General features: G+C 42.8%; 1 protein-coding gene across 1 annotated transcript in view; it reads left to right on the top strand.

Moving 5' to 3' along the window:
- Positions 1-23,459, top strand: part of LOC144114656 (uncharacterized) — a 62,642-nt gene that overhangs the window by 23,136 nt on the left and 16,047 nt on the right. The window contains exons 8-16 of the mRNA XM_077648536.1: positions 4,074-4,171; positions 5,762-5,870; positions 6,357-6,436; positions 7,031-7,198; positions 11,760-11,935; positions 15,983-16,109; positions 18,107-18,249; positions 19,125-19,164; positions 21,510-21,587. Of these exons, the coding sequence (XP_077504662.1) occupies positions 4,074-4,171; positions 5,762-5,870; positions 6,357-6,436; positions 7,031-7,198; positions 11,760-11,935; positions 15,983-16,109; positions 18,107-18,249; positions 19,125-19,164; positions 21,510-21,587 (1,019 nt within the window). The remainder of the gene's footprint in view (positions 1-4,073; positions 4,172-5,761; positions 5,871-6,356; positions 6,437-7,030; positions 7,199-11,759; positions 11,936-15,982; positions 16,110-18,106; positions 18,250-19,124; positions 19,165-21,509; positions 21,588-23,459) is intronic.

Here is a 23,459-nt window from a genome sequence, read left to right as displayed (position 1 = left end):
ACATTTAAGCCTGCTACCATATCTTGTTTGTTTTTGCTGTTTTTCTTACATTCTGTTAAAAAAAATGTTAATTTTCATTTGGTACCGATTGAATTTTTTCAGTTCGGCTTTAGTCCTCCAGTTAGAGTCAACCAACTAGACTGAATAGGCCCGAGACAGCCACATTGCATCCAGGAGATATTCATGAAATGTACCACCCAAATTGTGCAATATACACCATATGGAAAACATTTGTACAACTTTACTTTCATCTTTTGTAACATTAAGGTCATGCAAGAGGAAAACAGGTTTTATGAATGAGTTGTAATCTTTAGAGTTACAGGCTTCCATGGAAGTCATGCTCAAGCAAGCACACAAGTTACAGAAGCACTATACATCGTTATACAACACTGATGTGCCCAATGCACATTCACAAATCACGCTTTTGCTCAAACTTGCCTATGACCTGCCATGGTGTTAAAGGGACGCTGAGGACAATTCGATATAGTTAGTGTTCTTGGTAAAAATTCATTCTATTGCTCTTTTTGATGATGTTGACATTTGTCCGGCAGCAAAAGATGCATTTATCGCCAAGAAAATTGCATTTAAAAATATTCCCACTAGTTGACCCAAACTTGTGATGTCCTTGCCGAAAAAGATGGGTTGCCACCATTTTGAACTGAATGGCAGTGAAGTGTGGCCTCTGGGATCCATACCCAAAAATTGATGTCAACACAAGTATTTTACTTGTGCAATCGGCTGCTGATGGCGACACCTGTATTTCGGTTTTCTATCTTTTTTCTAGGCGATAAAAGCTCCGTTTTCAGTGAGAATGGTCTCTGATTTTGATTAGGACATGGTACCCTATTGATAAAAGCCAAGTTCTATTTGTCGTCAGGGTCCCTTTAAGGAGTATAGACACCAAATATTTGAATGCGTGGTTTCTTTTTTGTTATAATGTGTAAGACATTAGTATGCATAGTCACCACGTGGTATTTGCCACGACCACTAAATAATTTATAATAAAATTTCTTCTCTCACTTGTTTCAGTTTCGGTTTTAACAGCTGAAGGGTGGCTATGATGTCAATGGTTAGTATAGGTCATATAAGGCATGAAAAAAACTGCAATATAATTGCTGTGTCATCATTTTAATTCACTACAACTCTAAAGCCAGCCTGCCTCAAAAGTCAGAATTACGAGTGAAGAAGCAGGGATTACGTTGCAATTTTCTTCATGACTCGTGTGACCTAACTGACCTTTGATATCAGAGCCATGGTTTAGCTGTTCAAACTGAAACCAAGACAGGTGAGGGAAGAAATTTATAAATTATTTAGCTGTCACAGGCGAATGCCACATGGTGATTCATATATAGTAATGTCTTATGCATCATTACAAATACCAAAAATAAAACATGCAACCGAAATTTGGTGCTATACTCCTTTAAAGGCAATGGCATTTTTGCTGCTGAGCCCAAGGTCGCAGGATCGGATCTGAGCCATAGTGGCCACAGTTCAACGGAGGCAAAGTGCTAACATGGTTAAGAACCATATTACTTCCGCCATGCTTGTTGTACATACTAATGTGTTAGGTTGAACAAGCATACTGCATACAAAGAGTGTTGGCATCTTACTGAGACTTTTTTTCAGCTACATAGAGCAGTAAGCATCGCTTACACTGACCACCAATACATATAAAATAAGGGCTGTATCTCTGTGATGGAAGCCAGTCGTCTGTGTTCAAAATTTGTCAACTCATAGTTCACTGGATACAATGGGTGCAGTTGGACAGACCAAATGAATGCTATAAGGAAGACCCTCCGGACACAATGGTGCAAACTGGCGTCTAGTTGGAACCAGTATTTAACTGAGAGACCAACTGGGCTCTCAAGTTGACAGGCTGATCCAACTGGGTGTTCGTTTGGAATGTGCCCAATCAATTCGACTAATGCTTTGTCGAGCTGAGAGACCATTTGGACTATCCAGTTGGAACAATTCCAGTTGAAACCATTTGGAAACCTAATTTGTTCCAGCAGTTTTTTTTAATGGAGATTTTGCTTCCTAATGCTGGCACTTGGGCATGAACAGCTGCATCAGCTAGCAGTTTTTTGTGGCTTAGTGTAAAAAGAAAGTAGTCTTAAAATGTGAGGCAGTTGTCGTAACTTCATAAATTTCAACTTCTTTCTTAGAACTGGATGCGACATGCACTTGCAATTGGGTGCTCCCTTTCTTACAGGATCAAAGTTTGGTCAGTTAAGAATATTGTGTTTCTTCAGTACTTGAAATGAAGCAATTGATTTCTATCTCTTTAACTCTGGAATTATTTTCTGAAACAGTGAGTCAAACTTGCCAAAATTTTTGTCTTGATTTTTGCCTATGGGTTAGCGGTTCAAATTGCTTTCATGGCTTGCTGGCTTGTATTGGCTCTCAAATTAAAAAAAAAAAAAACTACCTTGAGGGCAGCTTCTTACTAACTCTTGCATGTTTAACTTCTAAGTTGCTTTAATGCAAAGCCTATAAAGCTGTCAAAGTATTCAAGTAAAACTTTTTGCAGGGCTAGTTGGTCCATTCTGACATAAGTAAAGCAGCTCAAATGAAGGTGCCCGAAGATGCTCCCTCTTTCCTGTCCCTTCTTTGTTTCGCCTTCGAGCACCTTCATTAGCGCTGCTTTACTGATGTCTGTCAAAGCATGATGCCCTTCAAATTGCTGGACACCACAGAAAGGAAGCGTAAATAGAATCGTGATACATGTGTGGAGCCTTTGCTGTCCCTTTAATGAGAATTGAGTGTAAGTTCGAAGCATATGTTAGAGGCACTCTCTGGGACCATTTTTTAAGTTTCCAACATGATAACTGTCAGCTCAGGCTAGTTTGAAGGCTGTGTCAACATGATCATTGTTCTCCATGGGTCCAGCTATGTTGAAATGGCTACTCGGCTAAATTGGTAGGAGCCAAATGTTAAGAGAAGGCTCTTTTCTGATTGATTTCTGCCTTAGGCCATCAAAGCTAACAAGGAACTGGTTCTCTTGTGGTTTGCCTCTGGAAAGTAATGCCAAGGAATGCTTCCTGGACAGTTAAGACCAGTCATTTGCACTGTTAGCACAAAGTCTGAAAATTAGCGAAACTTGAGCCTGAGAGACAAATGTTAAAAAAAGTTGTTCATGTAATTGTGGAACTCTAGTACTTAATGTTATTATAGCATGCTGAAAGCACCCCTAATTTAATCAGACAATGTCACTGTGCAACAAAGGCAGCATAGCTTGAGATGTGAGGATAGTATAAAAGTGCAAGTCCATGGCTGTTGGCCAATTAAGTTTTGACCACTGGCACTTGGTGCTATTTTTTATGCAGTTAACAGCAGTTCCAGTGTGTTGGTGCTGGTGCTTATGACATTTGGTGCTCTTAATTATTGAAAAGCATGGTTTTCAGTACACATTTTACATTCCAGAGCTATGCATTTCACAGGGATGTTCAGTATGTAGGTAGGGCCACTATTGTTTAGCATGCACTGAAATGAACTTTTTTTTGATGAGCTCTTCGTCATATATAGTATTATACCAGTTGTATAGACAATCTTAAAGCAGAAGGTCATAGATACCACCATTTTTGCTTGTTAATTTCAGTGTGTTCTCATTCTGCTGTGCAGCATGTGGGGTTTGTAAGCAGCAGAAGAGCTATACAGACTTCAATGTTGCATAAGTGTGTTTAGAGAGCACTTCTGAGTGTGGCAGTTCATACCATTTTTTTTTTTTGCATTAATAACTCAGCGTTCAGGATTGCAGCATCCTGTAAGAATGACCACTGTATAGTACTTGCTTACAGTGCGGTGTAAGTGCTAAGGCTCTTAATTGGGCTAGTTGGTTACTGAATCCAGACATAGTAACTAGCACAAAAATACATAGATAGGAGAGAAATGACAGGACACACACTAGACTTGCAACTGAATTTTACTACAAAATGGAAGCATTTATACACTCATTCCTTGTTCTTGCAGCACTGATGTAAGTGTTTGTACGCAAACACCTTATTTTCTAGCAGTTGTGTATAAACATTTTGTAATATATAATGCACCATATGTGTTGTAAATTCCTTTTGCAGTCAGACACAGCAGTTCCAGTTGATGAGCAGCTTCTGATGAAACTTTGCCTTCAATTTCCAACTGTAGAAGAAGGCCACATCTTCACTCTGCTAAAGCAGTAAGTTGTTATTTACAAGGTACAGTGCTGTGTCAGTGAATCAAAGTTCAAAGTAATCTAGAGCATGTGACACCTTGAACTAGAAGCCACAAGAAACATTAGACATTGTGCGATCGTGAAGAACCGCTACCCAGTAATGAAATTAAACCATAATGCAGGTATTCTTTGTTATTTGCTTGTAAGTAAGTGCTGACATTCATTTATTGGCAGCAGTGATTCGTTTGATGGATAGTGGGCTGAACATTCTTTACCTGGTTGTTCCAACAAAGGAAATGCATGGTTAGGCTTCATGGTGTAAGCTGTGTGTGGGTGTGTGAGTAGTAGCTGTCGGACTCCTAGGGCTAAAAGGGTTTGTCACGTCCTGCATGCCACATGTGCAGGTGAGCTTTACTTCAATTTTACATTCCTGCACCAACATCCTGAAGAACCATTCCCTAAGGCCAAAACCATCTAATTCTTTCTGACTGTGAAAAAGAGTGCTGAGGAGGTGGTCTGTTGTCATTGCATGAGTGCAAAATCTTGAGAAAAAGTATCAAGATTAGCAAACTATGGTCCTTGAGCTCTGTGGATGGAGCTCAAGGAATAGAGAACTAGGAGGGTAGGGAATCAAGGAACACAGTACATGAAAGCCCCAGTCTTTCTTTATCATCTTGGTCTCTCTCCCACTTCTTTGAATAGTTTGTTTAAAGATAAGGTTGGGTTAGGTTTTGTTCATTGCACGTTAAAGAGGCACTAGAGGGAAATATGAGGGATGGCGAAAAATTGCGCTATACTAGTAGATGATTCCACAGGAATGGTACCAGTTTTCTCTCTGCATGAAAAGGTGACTGTGCTGCTGAAAAAATTGCAAATAAGGTCTGCAGTTTCTTTCTCCTTTTACTTCTCATGTAATGCGTGTGGTATTATGTCATTTTTGTGATGACTTAAGCTCTCAACAAGTCAGTGAAAGTGATTGAAACAAAAGCCCTTTACCTACTAATTAGACAGCTCCTTTTTGCAATATTTATCATCACATGGCGTCAGAATAACATTCATCCCCTTTAATGTTGTGGAGTAGTGAAGCCATCCTCTGAAGACATAGTGGCCTTACTGTTTGAAAAGAGTGCGAATTAGCACAGTGCTAGGTTTGCACTTCTAAAGTTTCTGCACATGACAGCGTCACACAAGCCAGCTGGGCAACATGCAAAGTGAGCCATACTTTGGATTTTCAGATTTTCATGTCTGGACAGCACTAGCCACGGTTTCCCATTGTCAAACTGGTGTTGCTCATGAAAGTGATCTAGTCATGGCCAGTGAATAACTCACTTGATGGGGTATAGTTAACTAGCGTTCACGAGCGGCATCACTGCGTGCCTTACAGTCTTTACAGTCTTGCATAATTTTCTGGTTTATCGAAGCACTGTTCTCAGTGAAAACGACATATTTGCAATCTCGGCACACTAGTCACTCAAGCTACCTAGACTTTATATTCCCCTTTAGTGTCTCTTTAAACATTAATGTGTTCTGGTGATTGCTCCCAATTTCCTGAAACTCGTATCTTTTCATTATACTTGGTGCCTTGCTTCACTTGTGTTTTGCTTTCCTCACTAGATACCACAATAGGGAAAATGTTGTGGTGAGCGCCTTGCTGGCTGAGGGGCACCCTCGTGCCCAGACACACCCCAATGCCCATGAGCACTTACCTCCAAAGCTGCTCAAGGTTCTTACTCTACTTTGTTCATGCATGTCCTGTAATGCTGCTCACAAGCAGCTCAAGCACTCTATTCTGAAGATGTTCAGTGTGACTAGAACTATGACTAACACAGCATAATTCATAAATATTTCTCACTGTGGTCATGTGTTTGAGCATAACTGCTGCCTAAAGTAAGTTGATTTTACAGTGCATTTTAGATATTTTTAAGGGGACTGAATTTTCAGCAGAATTGTTATGTCTCATGGCCATTGCAATTTTAGCAATAACTGCGAATGGAACCAGCGTTATTTCAGGTGGAAGCATAGTGCCATTGCCAATTCTTCACTTTGGTGAGTCTTGAGCAAGCTTGAGTGAAGGGAAGTTTGTGGGTAAAAGAATTAGTGGTATAGATGAGTTTGATATATATACAGCTTGAGCTTCAGTGGCGTTAGCAGGCACAAGGCTACCAAGTAGAATGGTAATAACCTTTGGGATTTTATTTTTCACTTGCAGGTTGATGAGGCTTCTGTTTCAAAACTTCATGGCTTCTTCCCAACGATAGACCAGGAGACAATAAGAGGTCTTCTTTACAAGTAGGATGTTTTTCCTCTTTTATTGCTGCTTGACCACAAACTCATTTGCTCACATTAGAAGAAAAATTAATGCTACATAAAGCCCTTTTATGGGCAGCATTGCATAGCCACAATGTTATACTTGATAAGCTAATAAACGGGCACTCGCCAAATTAGAAAAAAGGAAAACAATCTGTTTCGGGGCCCGTATAGTTCCCTTGTTCACAATGGCAGCATGCTTGCATGTTGCATGTTACCTGTACAAGTGCGTGCTTGAGCATCATATTCCAGCAGTGCCTATAGGAGACTGCTGCCCAGCTAAGCCCATCAGGTGCGTATTTTGGTGCGGACTTCCAGATCCTGTTTTCGATTTGCATGTGTTTGTTGTTCCAGATACAGAGTCTGCCTGTAAATGCCAAAGTGTATGTGCTTTTAACTTTGCTACTCAGCATATGTCTGTCTGTTTTTATTTGAAGTAGGGTTAGTAACAGAAAAAAGTAAAAATGAGTCTGTAGTGTAGACTAACGAGGATGTCTGTGACATTTTTTTTTAAAGTGGATTGTGGTGGGGGATGCCATGACTTGCTTCTCTGAAAGCGTTTGTGGCACTGTGCAGGCACAACAACCAAGAGCATGAGGTGATCCGGATGCTGGTGTGTGGCCCAAATAACTACATCATCCGGCACCAGAGTCCAGCACCAAGCTCACCAAAGATGAAACTGCGCTACCTCAAGCTGCTGTTTCCTGAAGCTGATGAAGCCATGCTGTTCAACATGCTCTACAAGTAATGCTCTTTCATTTTTTTTTTTTTCTAGCACTCTCTTCATTTATTGGGGTAGTCCACTGTTTAGCACAATTCGTGCTTTATGCTCTACTGGTAGTAAGTGTTTAATCAAAAATATAATAAAAAGGAAGTTAAAAGATTTTTGCTCACCCCCGCCATCTGCCATCACTGTATCGGCGGCACCTGAGCTGGGGCAGCGGAAATAAAGGATAGAAGGCAGTATGAAGAAGGGAAATGAAAGAAGTAAGCGGACAGCAAGAAAGGACATAGGGAGAGGTCATATATACACTATTTACAAAGAGTCAAAATAAAGTTGTCCAGGTCGTGCGCGTGTACAGAAAATGATAAAATAAAAAACACACGCGCACAACACTTTGCACACAACAGCTGGGGTGGAGCACCCAGCTGTTAAGCGTCCGAGGTAGTGCACGGGGAGCGTTCCGTCACAGCGCATCACTACCTGGCGTAGAACAGACGGGACATCAAGCCCGTCTGTTCGAGAAATGCACAGAGGCTCACCATTGTTCGCTCACGGGTGCGCGCACTGCCCTGCGGCCACAGTAGTGTCTTGAGCGAGTCTGGGAGTAAGCCCAGCTCTCTGTAGGCTGCGAGCATATCGCGACGAGCATCAGCGAACGCGGTACAACGAGGGAGCAGGTGCTCCAGTGTCTCCACTGCACCGCATCCATCACACACTTCACTCGTCGCGAGTCCGTGACGCACCCGTTGGTCCCCGGGCCACACGCAGCCAATGCACGCACGGAGGATCGTTGCGCGTTGCGACCGCAATAGAGCGCGGCAGCCGTTGATGCTGGCGATGCGCTCACCTCCGGCGATGCGTGGGTCGGGGTGCTGCCGTCGGAGATGTTCGTGAATGACCGCTCGCACGTCCTCCAGCGCAAGGGGGAGATCTCGTGGCGGTAGCTGGTGTGCGGTGGTCGCGAGTTCGTCGGCCTCCTCGTTGCCGGTGATGTCGCAGTGGCCGGGCACCCACTGTAAGCGCACAACGCATCCTTGCTGCGCTAAGCACAAGACGCTTGCGCGGATGTCGCGCACTAGTGGGGTACCACGGCCGTTGCACTGCAGGCGGGTATGCTCTACTAAGAAACAAGTAATGGCACAGAAATTGTTTTGTAGTTTACACCTTAGTAGGCTGGAGGGAGCGATGACTGCAGCAACCTTGCTTGATCAACACATAAGGACTATGAGTTCAGTTGTAATAATGCAATGGCACTAGCAGACCTGCGTACATGATCCCTAGTCTCAGGTGTGAATAATGTAGGCTGTCTCAGAATTTATGTGCATGGTCATACTGTTAGTAAGGATTCTTGAGTGGCCTGGAGGCCTGGAGAACCTCAAGTAATGCAGAGGAAGGGCAGACTTTGTTGCATTTAAGTAGGGTCTTGCACTTGTACCACGATAGCGGTAAGGGTCCCATTCAGTGGAAAACCCGGCGTCGCCGTCGGCGCGAGTGAAAATTCTCCAGAGAAGCAACCTAGATGGGCCACTTAGGTCACGTTAACCTGGCCACCGGATTGTGAGCAATCTGCTCACTGTGGCATATGGCACTAAAGGAATGAAGAGCAATCGGGTCTCACAAGCCCCACTAGTGGCTGTGTTTGAAACAGCCACCTGCTGGGGCAGTGGTGCATGGCTTAACTGCTGCACCACTGTGTCAGGAGTGGTATGAGGACTTCCAGGGATCTATGAACGTAAAGTAGAGAATGACCAATTCCGCATATATGGGCATTGAGCCATTGATGCTATTGTGTCATACTCTCAAGGGGGCAGCTTAAGTGTCCCCTCCAGGTTTTCCCTTGGGAGAGCTTCGCTGGCCATGCACTTGTGGATGTAGGGTTCATTTTGCTAAAGTATACCGGGAGCTGTTGGTGCTCTGCTCTGCGCCTAAGTGCACAACACAGGGATGCTTGGCTATGTCCCTGTTGTGTTGTTAGGTGTCTTGAATCCTGTGTACTTGGCAAACCTGTGATGACAACCACGTCCCTTTGGAGTTCTATTTTAGCAGCCAGTTTTTTACTTCTAGGCAAAGGATGTGCCTTGTGGAAACATGAAAACACTGTTTGAGTGCTGCCTGTCCTTGCCAGGAACAAGTTAGATAAGCACAATGCGTACCACAGAGCTGTCCTCAGCATCTTTTAAGGCTGTGCCTATGCTGCATGCGCATGACACAGTAGGAGTAGTTTGCTCACATATTTGACAGCTTTCACTGTCACGTTTTTCTTTGGAGAACAAGTTGCCTTCTTTTTTTCTGTATCACGTTCCAGTGGGTATTACAGTAGAACATCAGTGATACGAATCTCACAGGGTCACGAGAAATATTCGTATTATGTGAAATTCGTATCATGCAGAATGAACAAAATTCGTATACAGAAATCACGCAGGTCTATTTTCGTCTGACGAGGTTTACTTACGGCCGCGTGCCACCACTGACTCGTGACGTCGGCTCTGTGTTAGTCGTGCGCTGCCGCTCATTGGTCGCGGCATTGGCGATGTACAGGCCGCGCGGCCCCTCTCACTACTCGCCGTGCGCACTGCGCGACTGGCGATCGCCACTTCGGCGATGTACGGGCAGCAAGTACTTTCTGCTCGAGGGTGCGGTCCTAGGTCGCGCGTTCGTATTATTCGCAGTTTGGCGGGGGGGGGGGGGTGTACTTGTAACATCCGGATTTCTGCCCATTGGACACAGTGCACTCTGGCCAGGACATTTTACGAATTCGTATCACCCAGGATCATACCACTGAGGTACTCATCTCACAATGCTGTAAACCCTACAAAGTGTTGTCGTACAGCTATCACTGTAAAGTAAGTCACATATTGTAGTCAAGCTCTTGTAACATATGAGGCTCTGTAGTGTTAAAACGTAATAGGCAGCTGCTATGTGCTAAAAATATTGTATGTCTGATTGCTTCTGACCAAATAAATGCTTTATGTAGGTGGCTGAGTAGCAGGCAGTACCACAGATTTATTTCGGTTCAACTGGCCACACAATTGGAGCAGTCATCAGATTCATTTGGGAACTAATATTCATCCAACTTAATATGTATAACTGCACTGTTACGTTCCAGGCAGCTGCATTTTCATGAGCTCTTCCCTTCTGGCTCCCATAGGAACTTGTGCAATACAAACGCGGCTATTACATCACAACTGTGGCAGCGTTCCTGCTGGGTATGTCGCGAATGTCGCCTGCTGATAATGGTTTACCCATTTTGACAGCCTACGTTTAACACGCGTGGAATGGCAAAGGCATGCCGACCAAAGCGGGACTCTACACTGTCGGCGCTTGACTGCCACCATGTTCGGCGGCGTCCAACGCGCTGCGCCCACGCTGGCACCGCGCACACTTACGGGCAGCCTGACATTTGTTGTGGCTGTTGGTGCAGTTCCATCGCCACTGCGATGCGAGCACGAAAGACCAGAGGCACAAAAGCGAAAATATGTCGTGGCAGAAGCCACGCGGGCAGCGCTGTATGAGATGCAGTTGCGCAGGCAGGCTCCGAGGCTTTTGGTTCTGTCATCCGCTTTCGCTCATGTCGCTTGCAGTTTAAAAGACTATTTCTAGGCTCAAACAGTCGAGGATTGTGTAGGATTAAAGCGGCCACTGTGAAATCAGCGTGGAGGTGCACATGTGCCGCAACTTCGCCCACTCTGCATGCACTCCCTTCTCACCACCCACAGGCAGACAGAGGGCCATCACAGGGCATTTAGAACATTCTGCGCATGTTAAATGATAGTCAGAACCACAAAGCCTTACAAATTCCAGGGAAGTGTGTCGCACTTATGAGAAATAAAAAAAACAAATGTGTCGACGACTTGCTTAGAGCACTGCAAGGGCATGCTCTGTTCTGTGTTTGTGACAATCGGTGCTGCCTGGCAGGCCCGATCTAGCTTTTAAAGACATGAGGAGTTAAAAACAATAAAATAGAATGGGCATGCACGATAAGGCCTTGTTTCGAGCGTTAGGCCACTCATAAATGGCAAGTGTGCTCCCCACTGTGCCATTCAAGCGCTCTATCTAGACAGGTGTGTGGACGAATATACAATATTTTTGCACGCTGCATTCAGCTACAGCTTTTTTTTTTTTCATGTTCCCGTGAAAACCGGGCAGTGGGGTTCTAGTGTAGGATGGCTGACCTTATATATGTGTATGTTGTGCAGAAGTTGAGAATAAGTTATCTATGTTGCTTGTTTTCATGTTGCCGCAAATTGTTATGGGCATAAAGATAACGGGTAAAGTGACAAAACTTCTGTAGTTAAAGCAGTCAAATGCCTTGTCATGAGGAGCTAAGTCAGTTAAAACAGATTTGCTTGAACTTTAATTGGCACATGTAGGAGAGTGCACCTAAGAAGCTATCCATAAGACACTTTGCTTGTTCACATTATCAAATATGCTTCTTATGATTGCTTTGCATGATGCTTGATGAGGGTTCATTCAGTGCTTTTCTGCATTGTAATAACTCTGAACTTTTTGCACTAAGCTTAAAGGTCATGCTACGGTACCTCCAGTTCACGTTGATCATTATCGAACCTCTGGTTTTTGCAGCTGTGATAACAACGCCCAGGAGGCCATGACACGGTTGAACGACTTGGGCTACAAAAAACGCGATGCACCACTGCCCAGGGGCACGCCTGTCAAAGCGACGCCTGCCAAACTACCCACTGTGGAAGTCCGCAGGCCCTCCCAAGTGGTTCCACCTACCAAGGCAGATCGACAGAAGTGTGCGTTTCCTTAGCAGAATTTGAAATAATGTATTCGTTTCTGTGTCCTACAACAGGCACTAGCCATGTATTATACTGTTAAGGAGGCTTGAAAACACTTTTTTAACACTGTAAATAAACCTGGTGAATTGGTAGATCATGGAATACTCTGGGTGTTTGGCTCTGCAAGGTCTGCATCCTGTTGGCTGAGGAAGAAGTCATAAGGCTCCCCAACATTTCAGCTGGGTTTTCCACACACTGCGAAGAATTTAGTCTTGCTCCTAAGATTTCCTGCTGATTCTTGAGTCAGGTTGAAGCCCCTGCCATTCTTCATGCTCGATGTTTTGAATTTTCATACCACATTCATGTTTACACGTGGACCTTAAGTACGAGTTTTCATACCAGCTGTTCAAAGGAGGAGGCATTTTCGAACACAAATGCGTGGTACAGTTTTAAATTACTGTGTGAAGCAAAAAAAAAAAGGAATGTGGAAGTACAGTTGTCAGCCAGAGTTCACAAGCACATCCTCATATTGTAGAGATTGTTGCCAAAGAGTGAAATTCTCAGTACAAGAACTTGTTGCCACTCAGTGCACCTATTAAGATTGTGTCTTGTGTCAACAGGTGCTTGAAAGAAATGTTTTGGTGATTACCTCATTAATTTCTGGTTTGTCACAAACTCATGGGAGTATGAATTTGTGTCTGTTTGGGAAAATATGCTTAAACTTGTTGTGTTGAAGAACTTTTGCCATTTCTTCTGGTAGATGATGCATGCTAGAAGCTTTAAAAAGTCCGGTCAGCCACGGACATGTGCCTTATAAAAAAATTTGTAGTCGCTTAGCTCTGCTATGCCAGGATATACTAGCGAGAGGTATGTTTCCCTGGCTGAGCTTGTTGTGGTCACTGTATGTTTAGCAATGAGAGACATTGGGCTCCATCTTGGCGGCTATGCACCGTCTATATTACACTCGGCAGTCTGGCATCTCCGTTTGGCAAGAAGTTCCTCTCTGTGTTCGGGCATCTCCGCTGCTCTCTTTGCTTTCTTACGCTAATTCTGTCTTTGTTGAGTAGCCAAGTGCCAGGCGACAAGCTCAGGATCGGAAGAGTTAATCTTCTCTTGTCTATACCGCCGTTTAGCAGCGGCTAGACTCTCCTTCTCTGCATCCATGTCAAACGTTGTGATACAGCCACCCATTATATCTCCGCCTTTTATACGCAATGCTGCGCATGCGACGCGTGGTTCGGGTGTTAGAGCGGCGTGCGGCGAGGCGGCGATGAAGCACGCAGCGCACCTGTGGGGTCTCTCTGGTTACCATGGTATCGGCGCATGCGCGCAACTGCTCATCCGCGTGACGTCACACACGGCTCCGACAGTGGAGCGGGCGCGCTGCCGGGGCAACGGCAAAGCGCACACTACACCTGCTGCTCCTCTCCAGTTGCCATGATAACGGCGCATGTGCACAACTGGCCTCTCTCCGCCACCGCGAAATGCTCGACTGGTAGCCCAGTGTAGCTATCGCTACAAAAACATGCGTCACAACGATCGCATGTGTGCACAACATGTGTGCACAGTCAACCATTGATTTCAGGCAGTTGTAGCAATAGTATGAGGATGAACTTGATGAAAGCCATTGAGAGTCTTTGTTCAGGCTGTGTAGTACAGTAGAATGTTGATGATACTAAATATTCATATCACCGAAAATTAGTAGTATCGTCAAAAATGAGCAAAATTCAAATGCTTAAGTACCAGAAATACAGTTAATGGAAATCCTTTTGTAGCTGATGGGATTTACTTGCAGGCATGTGCCAGTGCTCAGTGCTCATGGTGTATACTGCACAACTGGCAGTCGCGGTGTCTGCAATATGCGCTTCGTGCTGCAGCGCTCGGCGTTTGCTGTGCTATTAAAGAATGGAACATGCTGCCTGATTTCATTGTAAAAAATGATTCCCTCGATGCCTTTCTAGAATGCCTGAAATCATACCTGGACCGTAATACACCAATATAATAGTTATGTGTCTGCATGTGCGCTTTCTGATTTACTGTTTGATTTTGTTTCTTTATGTCTTGTGCACTTTCTAGCCTTTTGTGTCGGGATGTCGCAGTTGTGAAATGTACCTTCTTTTGAATATGCATTTATTCGATTTCCACTACTGTAATAGCCTGCGAAGGCTGACAGTATCAATAAATGAGATGAAATGAAATGAGCTTTGTCATGAGGAAAAAATGGGAAACCTCGTAGTTTTAGCAAAAACATAGCTTTTGAGGAGCAAAAACTCTCCCTGGTGTTCCATGCAAAATTACACAGCACTTTTAAATGCAAAAAATTATTTCTTGAAGATCCAGCTCATCAGAGCGCCTTTTGTAGTTGCACGCTATTTGTGGATGTTCGAATTTGTTCTGGTCGAGCATGCAAACAACATTTTAGTTGTAATTTTATGGTTTTATGTATGCAGTTTTTAAGTCCCAAAGCGACCCAGGCTATGAGGGATACTGTAGTTGCGGGCTCTGGATAATTTCGACCTCCTGTGGTTCTTTAACGTGCACTGATATCGCACAGTCCACCGGCCGCTAGCATTTCACCTCCATCGAAATGTGGCTGCTGTGGCCGGGATCGAACTTGCATCTTTTGGGTGTGCAGCCGAGTGCTGTAACCAATGAGCCACTGCGGCATCCCAAAATTTTAGTGGCCTGACTGTCGCTTAGTAACTAATAAAAATGATACCCCAGGATAACAAAAGCACTCCAACAAGTCAATCTTGTGTTTTCTTTCAGCCTTTTTTTTTTAATTAGCATTTCCAAGGCACCCTAAAGCAACTAGTGTAGGCCTAAAGCAACCAGCTTTAATCAGAGGATATTTGTTCAGAAGGAACCTGCTGCTACACATGTAGCTAACGAAGTACAGAAGAGACAAAGGTCCTTTCTTGCTTACTGTCAGCAATTTCAAACTTCAAACATTACATAGACAAACTTCTCCACCTACTTTCATCTGCAGTCTTCACAGCCCCGCATGCTTGTGGCATGCTCTGTGTGTGGCAGTGTTGTGGCAAAATTTCAAAAAATGATTTCTCATGTTTAAGAAATAATACTCCTTTGAAACTTGTATTTGTAAGGTAGGGGCCAAGGTGTGTATGGGTATTTATTGTGTATTTTTTCTTTGACCACAAAGGGAAGTTTTTTGCTGCTCAAAACTGATATTTTTGATCAAGTTACAGGGTTTGGCTTTTTTCCTTGTGACCATGTTCATTATTTTTTACCTGAAATATTTTTTAATGTTTGCTGCAGTATGCTCTATAAGCCTATGTAAAACATTTGCCTTCCTGTTCTGGTGCTTTCTCAACAAAAAATTTCTAATTCCACAAGTTCTTGCATTTTTCTGTGTACTATATTTCCCGTGTTGGGAGCGATTTCTAAATAAAATGTTTTCAGGCAGCTGATGCAATCCTCTGGCCTTCCATAAGATGATTAGAAGCATTCACCAAACTTTAATATTAATTTCCAGAAAAAATGCTTTTCTGTCCATCCTCTTCCCATGATAATGGAAAATAAAAGTGCCATCAAGCCGTTAAAATACTTTGAAAAAGAAAGTAATCAAGTAAGCGTGATCCTTTAGTGTGGCAAACTCATGAGATTTTTTCCAACGAAATCTGTGATGGTCAAGAAAACGCTGGATCATTTGGTAGGGAATGACCCTCTTGTGAAGAAAGTCTGTGCAATGTGGCAGGGCATTGCTGACCATTACTTCATGTTGCTTTCCGTTAGACATGTTTGCAGCTCTTTCCTTACTCACTAGTGGCTTTTTAGCTTTTTTAGAGCTGCACAGAATTTAGACATATGACATCATCATCTTAGTCACCTTGAAGTTGTTTGAGAAGGCAGAAATCTAGCACTCACAAGGTGCCAGGGTGTACGCATGTGCACAGCTGTGTATAACCGCAGTATTTGGCACAGAGGTGGGCATGTGTTTTCAACTTGTAGCTTTGTCAGCACTACACAGACAGAGACCAGTGAGAAAGAACATGTTGGCAATAAGAGAATTTCTCCTTTCTTAAGTGTTGTTTTGTGGTGCAGTTGTGTCACGCCTGCATGAGCAGTTCCCTGCGGTGTCCCAGACGTTGCTCAACATGGCCCTGGAGAGCAGCCAGTTCAATGAGGAAAGGGCCAAGCAGTTCCTGAGGGCCATGACTCCGCAGGACAGGTGCGCTTTTTACACATTTTTCTTCCAGTGCTCACATTCATACGCATTGGTGTCATACTTTCGAGTAATGATTTTGGTTGATTATTCAGCACTAATGAAAGTGTGCATGTGAATTGGTGTCAATAGCGCGTCCAGCAATGTTGTGCGAAGAAGCCAAGAAAATTAAACTGTGCACTTTGAGAGTTATTGGTGCTAATGAAAATGTTTGCAGTGTGTAATGAAAAAGAGCCTCTTCTAAAACAGGAAAAAAATAAATAAATGGGCACATGAACCTACTGGGGACAGCAAACCAAAGGGAGTGCTATCAAAAGAAAATGATGCATGCTTTGCTATTTCATTGCACATGCTGACAAAAGTTCCAAAAAGTGTCTGCTTTGCCCATTGAAGCTACTTGTGTACTTTGAATCACATGTTCCAGGTTGTGTCACAGTCACTTGAAATAATCTAGAACAGCTTCTCTACACAGGACTCATTGCAGCCTCAGTAATTAGTACCCTGTTCTGTGCTCTTACTTCCATCACATCTTGTTGGCTTGTTGTGGGTTGCATATTTTTAGGTACAGCTGCAAATGTGTTGTTGGAGGTAATGATCATTTTACATGCTTGATCAAATCATGTTTTAACATGATCAATAAACAGATTTTATGGCGAAGGCTGCACATAAGGCATTGCTGTTGAATACTGTAACTTATTTTGCCCTAATGAAATGCTGTTTTAAGGGTTCAGTGGCTGCTTGCTTGGAGAAGTTTTTTGACAAATCTCCAGAGGAGTCATTGATATTAATGGAACTAGTAGTGCAGCTGGACGAAAGGCATCTAGTTTAATAATAACAATCCCTCTTCCCAAGTTAAGATGTTGCTCTCAGCTTGCTGCATGTTATTTTAGTTATGTGTCTGTCACTGTTTACACTTACTGAACTCCATTTTTCTTGACATGCTTACTTTTATGTGGCTGCAACTGAAAAGCAATTCTTTAGCTGTGTGTCTCGCAGGCACTGCATGGATCATTTGAAGTGACACTCAAATGGGAACTGAGGGCTGCTATACATGTGACTTCAATAGCTGTCTGTTCAGTAGTTCATCAAGTAAACGGAGCTGAGTAGAACTTTGTCATGATTTGAAAGGCCTTCAGGTGGTAGCACCTTGTGCTCCAAGATGTTTCTGCTGATAGCTGTGCATTCTGCATGCACCCGGCAACTGTACAGTTACCAACAAATTGTTTAATTAGAAAAGGAAATTATACATAAATATTTCCAAAAAGCTGCATTCAGGAATCGCAGTGTTGGTGTCATGCAAAAAAACTTGACACTTACTTTCAAGAAAAGACGTGTAACTGCAGCATGACTTGAAAGGTGGAATTAACTTTGCAGGCATTTAAATTTACTTCGAATAAATAGAATAAATGACCTGCACATTTTTCAGATATTAAGTTTAATGTTGTGGGCTGATCATATTCAGAAGTACAAAATCATTTATGGCATCTGTGGTGCCACTAGTGCTCGGTGCTAGATTACTGAACCTCTCAGCGGACATTTACTGTCTAGTGTAGCAGCAGTACTACTCTTTCTAGTTCAACAGAGTTTTATAATCTCGAAAGGCCTTGGCTCGGTTGCCAGTTCAGTGTGCCTGTGTGACACAAATATTATTTAATATCCTGTAAAGTGCCACTTGTAACAAAGCAATGTGTCACACATTTGTTTGCAAAGTTTATGTGCTTAGTGTTACAGAGCACATGAAGCCGTGGCAACGGAAGTGCTAATATGCTTGTGAATGGTGCAGTTTTTTGTTTGGACATTGCATTTATAGCAGAACTGTTGTAGCCATGCCTCTTAGCATGCTATTTTGATTCTGGTCATTCAAATCAGTGCTGAAGATAGAAGTGGGAAAAGCATAGTAGAAGCAGCAGGCTGACTTGCATCATGCAGAGCATATGACATCCCTTGGCTGCTTATCTGCTAGTCCCTTGTTAGTACAAAAAGGGTATTTGATTTTTGTGCAGCCGTCCACTGCTTGGATCTGAGGGCATACAGCCGGGAGTGCTGGTCAAGAGCACGCCCCCCGTCCCGCCCCGAAGTCGCCATGCCTCCCCAGCCCAGACTGATGGTCTGACCCTTGCCACCAAATCTGCACCGTCCACTAAGGGTCAGCAGCACTTTGCTATCACAGCATGCACCACATCTCTTGGCTGTCTCACAGGAATTCCCTGCCCTATGCCTCCCTTTTTGTGAATAACTTTACAGCTGCATGCTTAACCATAGCACTTTAAGCACACTGGGCACATTAGAGAGTACAAGAGCAAGGAAGTATAAATGCTGTCAACTGTATGTAAAAGTAATGTACTTACATGACAAATGTAAGGTACACCATTTGTTGTTGGCCATATGTAACCATGGACATGCTGCCATTTTCTAACATTAAAATGAAAACAAAGTCAGACTTCTTGGATACTTCCTTGTTACTGTATGGTCTGTATTGCAAGCATGAGTAAAGTTCCCATCTGTAAACTACAATACCGTTGCTGCTGCTGTACCCATGCGAGGCCAAGACCCATTCAGGAGGTTCAGCACCTCTTTTTGTCTTGCCTCGTGGGCAATACCTGTATGCTGCCTGAAGGAACAAATAAATTAATAAAATAAGTACTAGTTCACACTGTGAGGCCAGTTAGTCAGTCATCATTAAAAAAACTTTTTTGTGCAAAACAGACGGATGAGAAAGAGAACTCAGGCGAAATGCAGATTTACAGCTATGCTGAATGAAAACACCTTTCACCCGAGAAACAAAAAAAAAAGAAAATAATGCTGTCAGTTTTTTTTTTTTTTGTTCAAGAAGCGGAAAGTGTTTTCATTCAGCACAGTTACAAGTTTGCACTTTGTCTGTGTTCTCTCGCTTGTCCCGCCCATCTTGCGCAAAAATTTTCTTTCTCTAAGTAAAGCTATTTGGGCACAGTGAACCCTCTATCTCCAAAAAATTTTTGACTTAAAGTACTAACATGCTTCTTTTCTCTTTTTTTTTTTCAGAGGGTTCCTCTAAAGAAGAAACCCAATTTATAACTGTTAGGTAATTACCTTTCCTATGTTTTAATTTAGTGTTTTCATAGCACCACAAGTAAAATGTTTACATCTGTTTGAAAACATTTCATGCAGTGTGATTAATGCAGTTTTTTTTGCTTTTTTAGAAAGTGTGTTATCATGGTTGGGGCAAATCGTTATGAAGCGCCTGTTCTTGCTGCTGTTTCTGTGTTGCACAAGTGCGACTCTTTCAAATGCCATAAAACTTATAAGTTTGAATGCGGCTACCGCTAGTCTTTTTGAGAACAGCACTTGTATAGAGCCTGGAGATGATTTCAAATCCTTTAAACCTTAACTTGATTGCTACAGTGTGAGGTGTGCTTATGTCACCCAGGAATGTCAATGCTTGAAGTCTTCTTTAGTGGGGCCCTCAGTAGTACTTGTACTGGGCTACAGGAACGTTACAATACTTGTGTAAAGTCAAGGCAAAAAAAAATCTTTATCTTCTGCAGAGCATGCCACAGTTATCGCTATTCTTGCCTTAAGGGAGAGCTTAGTCCAATGGCATGGGGACATGCTCATTGTCAGAATTTAATTTAACGATACGAAAACTGCCAGACAATATAGTCAGTCGATCATTAAAGGGACCACTAAAGGTATTTACTGAAGTTAGGAAAAGCGCACGAGTGATCAGTATTCCATCACTCATCACTGCATCACAAAAATTTTTGAGGTGGGAGGCCACATGTAGAATAAAATCTTTAAATAAACAGTTAGGATTATAAATTTTATTGTATCTGATAGAACATGTTTTATTTACCTTATCACATTGTTTAAAATGTGAACAATGGTGCAAATTATGTTTTGTTTTTATTTTGAAAAATTCTGTTAAGATCAGTAGTCATGCCACTAGTGGTAAATAATCTGAAAAGTCGGAATAAAGAAAGCTTTGGAATTTAGCTGTATGTATGCCCTCTGCAATGAACTAGGATAAATGTATTTTGATTAATATTAAAGATGCAGTCTTCAAAAAACTGAACAAAGTGAACAGAAATGACCTGGTTCAATTACATCTATTCAAACAATGAGGTGTAATGTCAAAACTTTTGCATGCATTTTTTTTTATCCTAGTTCATTGCAAGTCCTTGTATGTTAAGAATAGGGACACAAAATTTCAATTAAAAATATTCATTTACAGAAAAGTTATCAGTACTTGCGTAGCACAATGTTGAGCAAAAAGCTGTATATCAATGTGCCACTATATAGAAGGACTGCCACAAGTGGACCACTAGGGCCAGCAGCTTTAACATCATTTGTAGGGACTGAATAGCAAGGGAAGGCTCATGATATGAGACAATGGGAGCCTGTGTGTAGTGTCACATGCCAAGGTGTTGTCCAGGAACCATATTTCTTTAGCGCTCCATTAGGTACTTTCAAAAAAGAGTTAACTGCATTGCTACTAACCGATGTTGTTTCCTTTTCTTGATCAATGTCATTCTGTTCCATTTCTGTTTGTTTGTATGTATGTACATCCGTTCACAAAATGAATATATACAGTGCAGTTGTGCTATGTGTGCATTGTGGCTGTGTAGTGCATATTACAAGTGTAATATGTTTGTACTTGTGTAAATTCTGTACTTTTGCCTTGTATATGTATTTCCTTCTCTTATCACGAAACTGTTTACTGTAGGGGGCTGGGACCTTTTGTCAGGTCATTGGTGCCTTTAGTCCCAGTCTCCACTCGCTATGACGAGGAAATAAAGTTCATTCATTCATTCATATTGGGCAGTTAGGTCTCACCACATGCTGATGGCAATGGGGCCGAATGATTCCTGCAGCTTGCTTGACTGGTGTCTGCTTGTCTTGCGACAACTAGGTGCTGCTCAGCATAACTTACTTTATGCATATGTTCCAAAGGGGTTTTCATTTCTTTAAATACACAATGGAACCTTTGGTTAAATCTTGTGGCAAAAACAGCCAGGTTGTAGTCAAACTGCAATGAAGGCACAGTACATGCTTGCAAAGCCACTGCTGAAAATTAATTAGGAAGCATTAAAAAAATTTGGCTGTTCTTTAAAATAAGAAGGTTGTTATTTAAATGTTAGGTGGTGTGTTACCATTGTTGTTTGAATACCACAGTTATTCACACCTCTCTGATTATCCAAATAGTCTCCAATCTTCTTCATTGCACTGTTAAGAAGGAATTGGCACTAACTAGATTTATTTTCTGTACACTTTGAAGCACATTACCAACTGAAAAATATCACCCCTACTGCCTAGGAACAGGGCTGCTTCGTTTGGCAAGAAAATCTTTATGGCCTCATGTCGGGCTTGTTGACCACATGTGTCTAAAAGTCTGAAAGTATGAGCTCATTTGATGCACTCTTTTTTCAGTGACAAGGCCACGTCCCCACCTCCTAAGTCTATAACCGAACGAGCATTTAGGCCGAAGTTTCTTCGAAAGTTGTTCAAGTGAGTTCTGATTTTAATCGTTTGCCACTAGTGCTATTTGAATATTCTTTTTAAATGACCTTTATTCATTGAGTGCATCTATACATGCATTGTTTGAATTTTTTGAAGCAATTTGAAATTTGTTTTCTAGTTTGGGGGTCAACACATTTCTGCAGTGCCACGAGCATGCGTTCACAGGCTCAATTCCTGGCTGTCAAGGCCATGTTTTAGTGGAGGCGAAAAGCAAACTGCATGTGTTCTGAGGTTTTGGTGTCCTTGAAAGAACCCCAGGTGACTGGAATGCATTGCACAGCCACGTCTGTTCACAATGCCATGTGCAGCTCACAGTGCCAGGAGGCTTTGCAAAGAAAGTCAGTGTAGGTGCAGCTTACCAGGGCATGTGTTACAAGTAGGGGTGTGTGAATATTGAAATTTTCGAATACGAATCGAATACGAATATGAAGAAAAATGGCTTCGAATATCGAATCGAATATCTGTTCAGTACAAAAAAAAATTCAGAAAATGATATACAAACAAATGTTGTTGCCCTTATTTTTTCAAAATAGTGTATGATATGACAAGGCTGGCAACAAAAAATAACATCACTAGTAAAACCACATTCATTTCTGAGTTCAAGGGACCAGAAGAAATGCCCGATTCATCCGAAGACCTCAATTTATAAAATCCCCCCCCCCCTCCCCCCCAAGAAATGTTTTTAAAAATCCTGCCGTAAATGCGAAGGTGTAGTAAGGCCTTATGAAGCGGCTCCATCGCGCTAACACGTGTAAGCCTGTGACGAGCCGCCCGTTTTGGAGTTCTGGAAGAACAACACAAATGCAAGCAAGGGGCCAGAGAACACACACTGGCGTCCGAACGGCGAGACTGTTTCTAAAAAGCAAAAAGAAATAACCCGCGAAAAGAAAAGCCGGGCGGAGCTGGGATTGGACTACTGGCGGATGCGCGGGCCGACAGTTGCAGTTGCTGTGGGGCAGCAGCGAAGCTCATAAACCGAAACTAGCGACAGGGGCTTTCCGATCGTTGTCACGCCTGCCGTTACGCCCACTAAAGAGGTGCGCGGGTTAGAATGCACCATGTAATAGGCGGTATTTTTACAGGATCGCTTCCCTTATTGTGACAACTCGACGCGCTCTTCAGGAGGCTCCCGCGAAATTCCGCAAGTGGGCTTTTCCGCATAGCTAGTTTACAAAACGGGTTGGCGGAGGTCACGCTCGGAGAGTTATGAAGGTGACAGGACGCATTCTTCGGATGTGGGCATCAAATATGTAACGTATTACGGAAGGATACAAAAAAAAAAAGCGCGATTTCGCGTTGCGGTTGTTCGAAGCGGGCCGTCGGCCATCTTGTTTGCAGCACGTGTGATATGTGGGAAAGCCCACTTGCGGAATTTCGCACGAGGTCAAGCCTAGCGGTGTCGGAGTGCGATCGGTCCGCGTGATGAACGACGGAGAAGGAAAGGAATAGGACCTCTGTATTGTTTTCCTGGAATTTTCAACTCGATCATCGGCTATTTTCCCAGATAACGTGGTTTTGCCATGGTTGAATTTATGAAAGTGCGCAGTATACGATCGCTGGCGAGTATTTGGGAATTTTCGAATATTCGGAAATTCTCGAATATCAATTTCTCGAATTCGAATACGAATCGAATATCAAACATATTCGATTTGTATCCGAAATTTCGAATATTCGCACACCCCTGGTTACAAGCAGAGGAATGAGATTTCTGGCAGACTGGTGGAAAAAACAGCACTGAGCCCTCGTATCGCCACAATTTGTTTTCTTACTTTTATGTTGACAACCTTTCAGTTTGCAAAGAATTGGCTCATTAGTCGTGGCAGTAGCAGTCCCCCTTTTTTAGTGGATCAGCATTTCTGT

The sequence above is a fragment of the Amblyomma americanum genome, chromosome 1 (assembly GCF_052857255.1).
Source record: "Amblyomma americanum isolate KBUSLIRL-KWMA chromosome 1, ASM5285725v1, whole genome shotgun sequence".
NCBI classification, from domain to species: domain Eukaryota; kingdom Metazoa; phylum Arthropoda; class Arachnida; order Ixodida; family Ixodidae; genus Amblyomma; species Amblyomma americanum.
The sequence above is the reverse complement of the archived record's forward strand: the minus strand, read 5'-3'. Positions and strand labels throughout refer to the sequence as shown.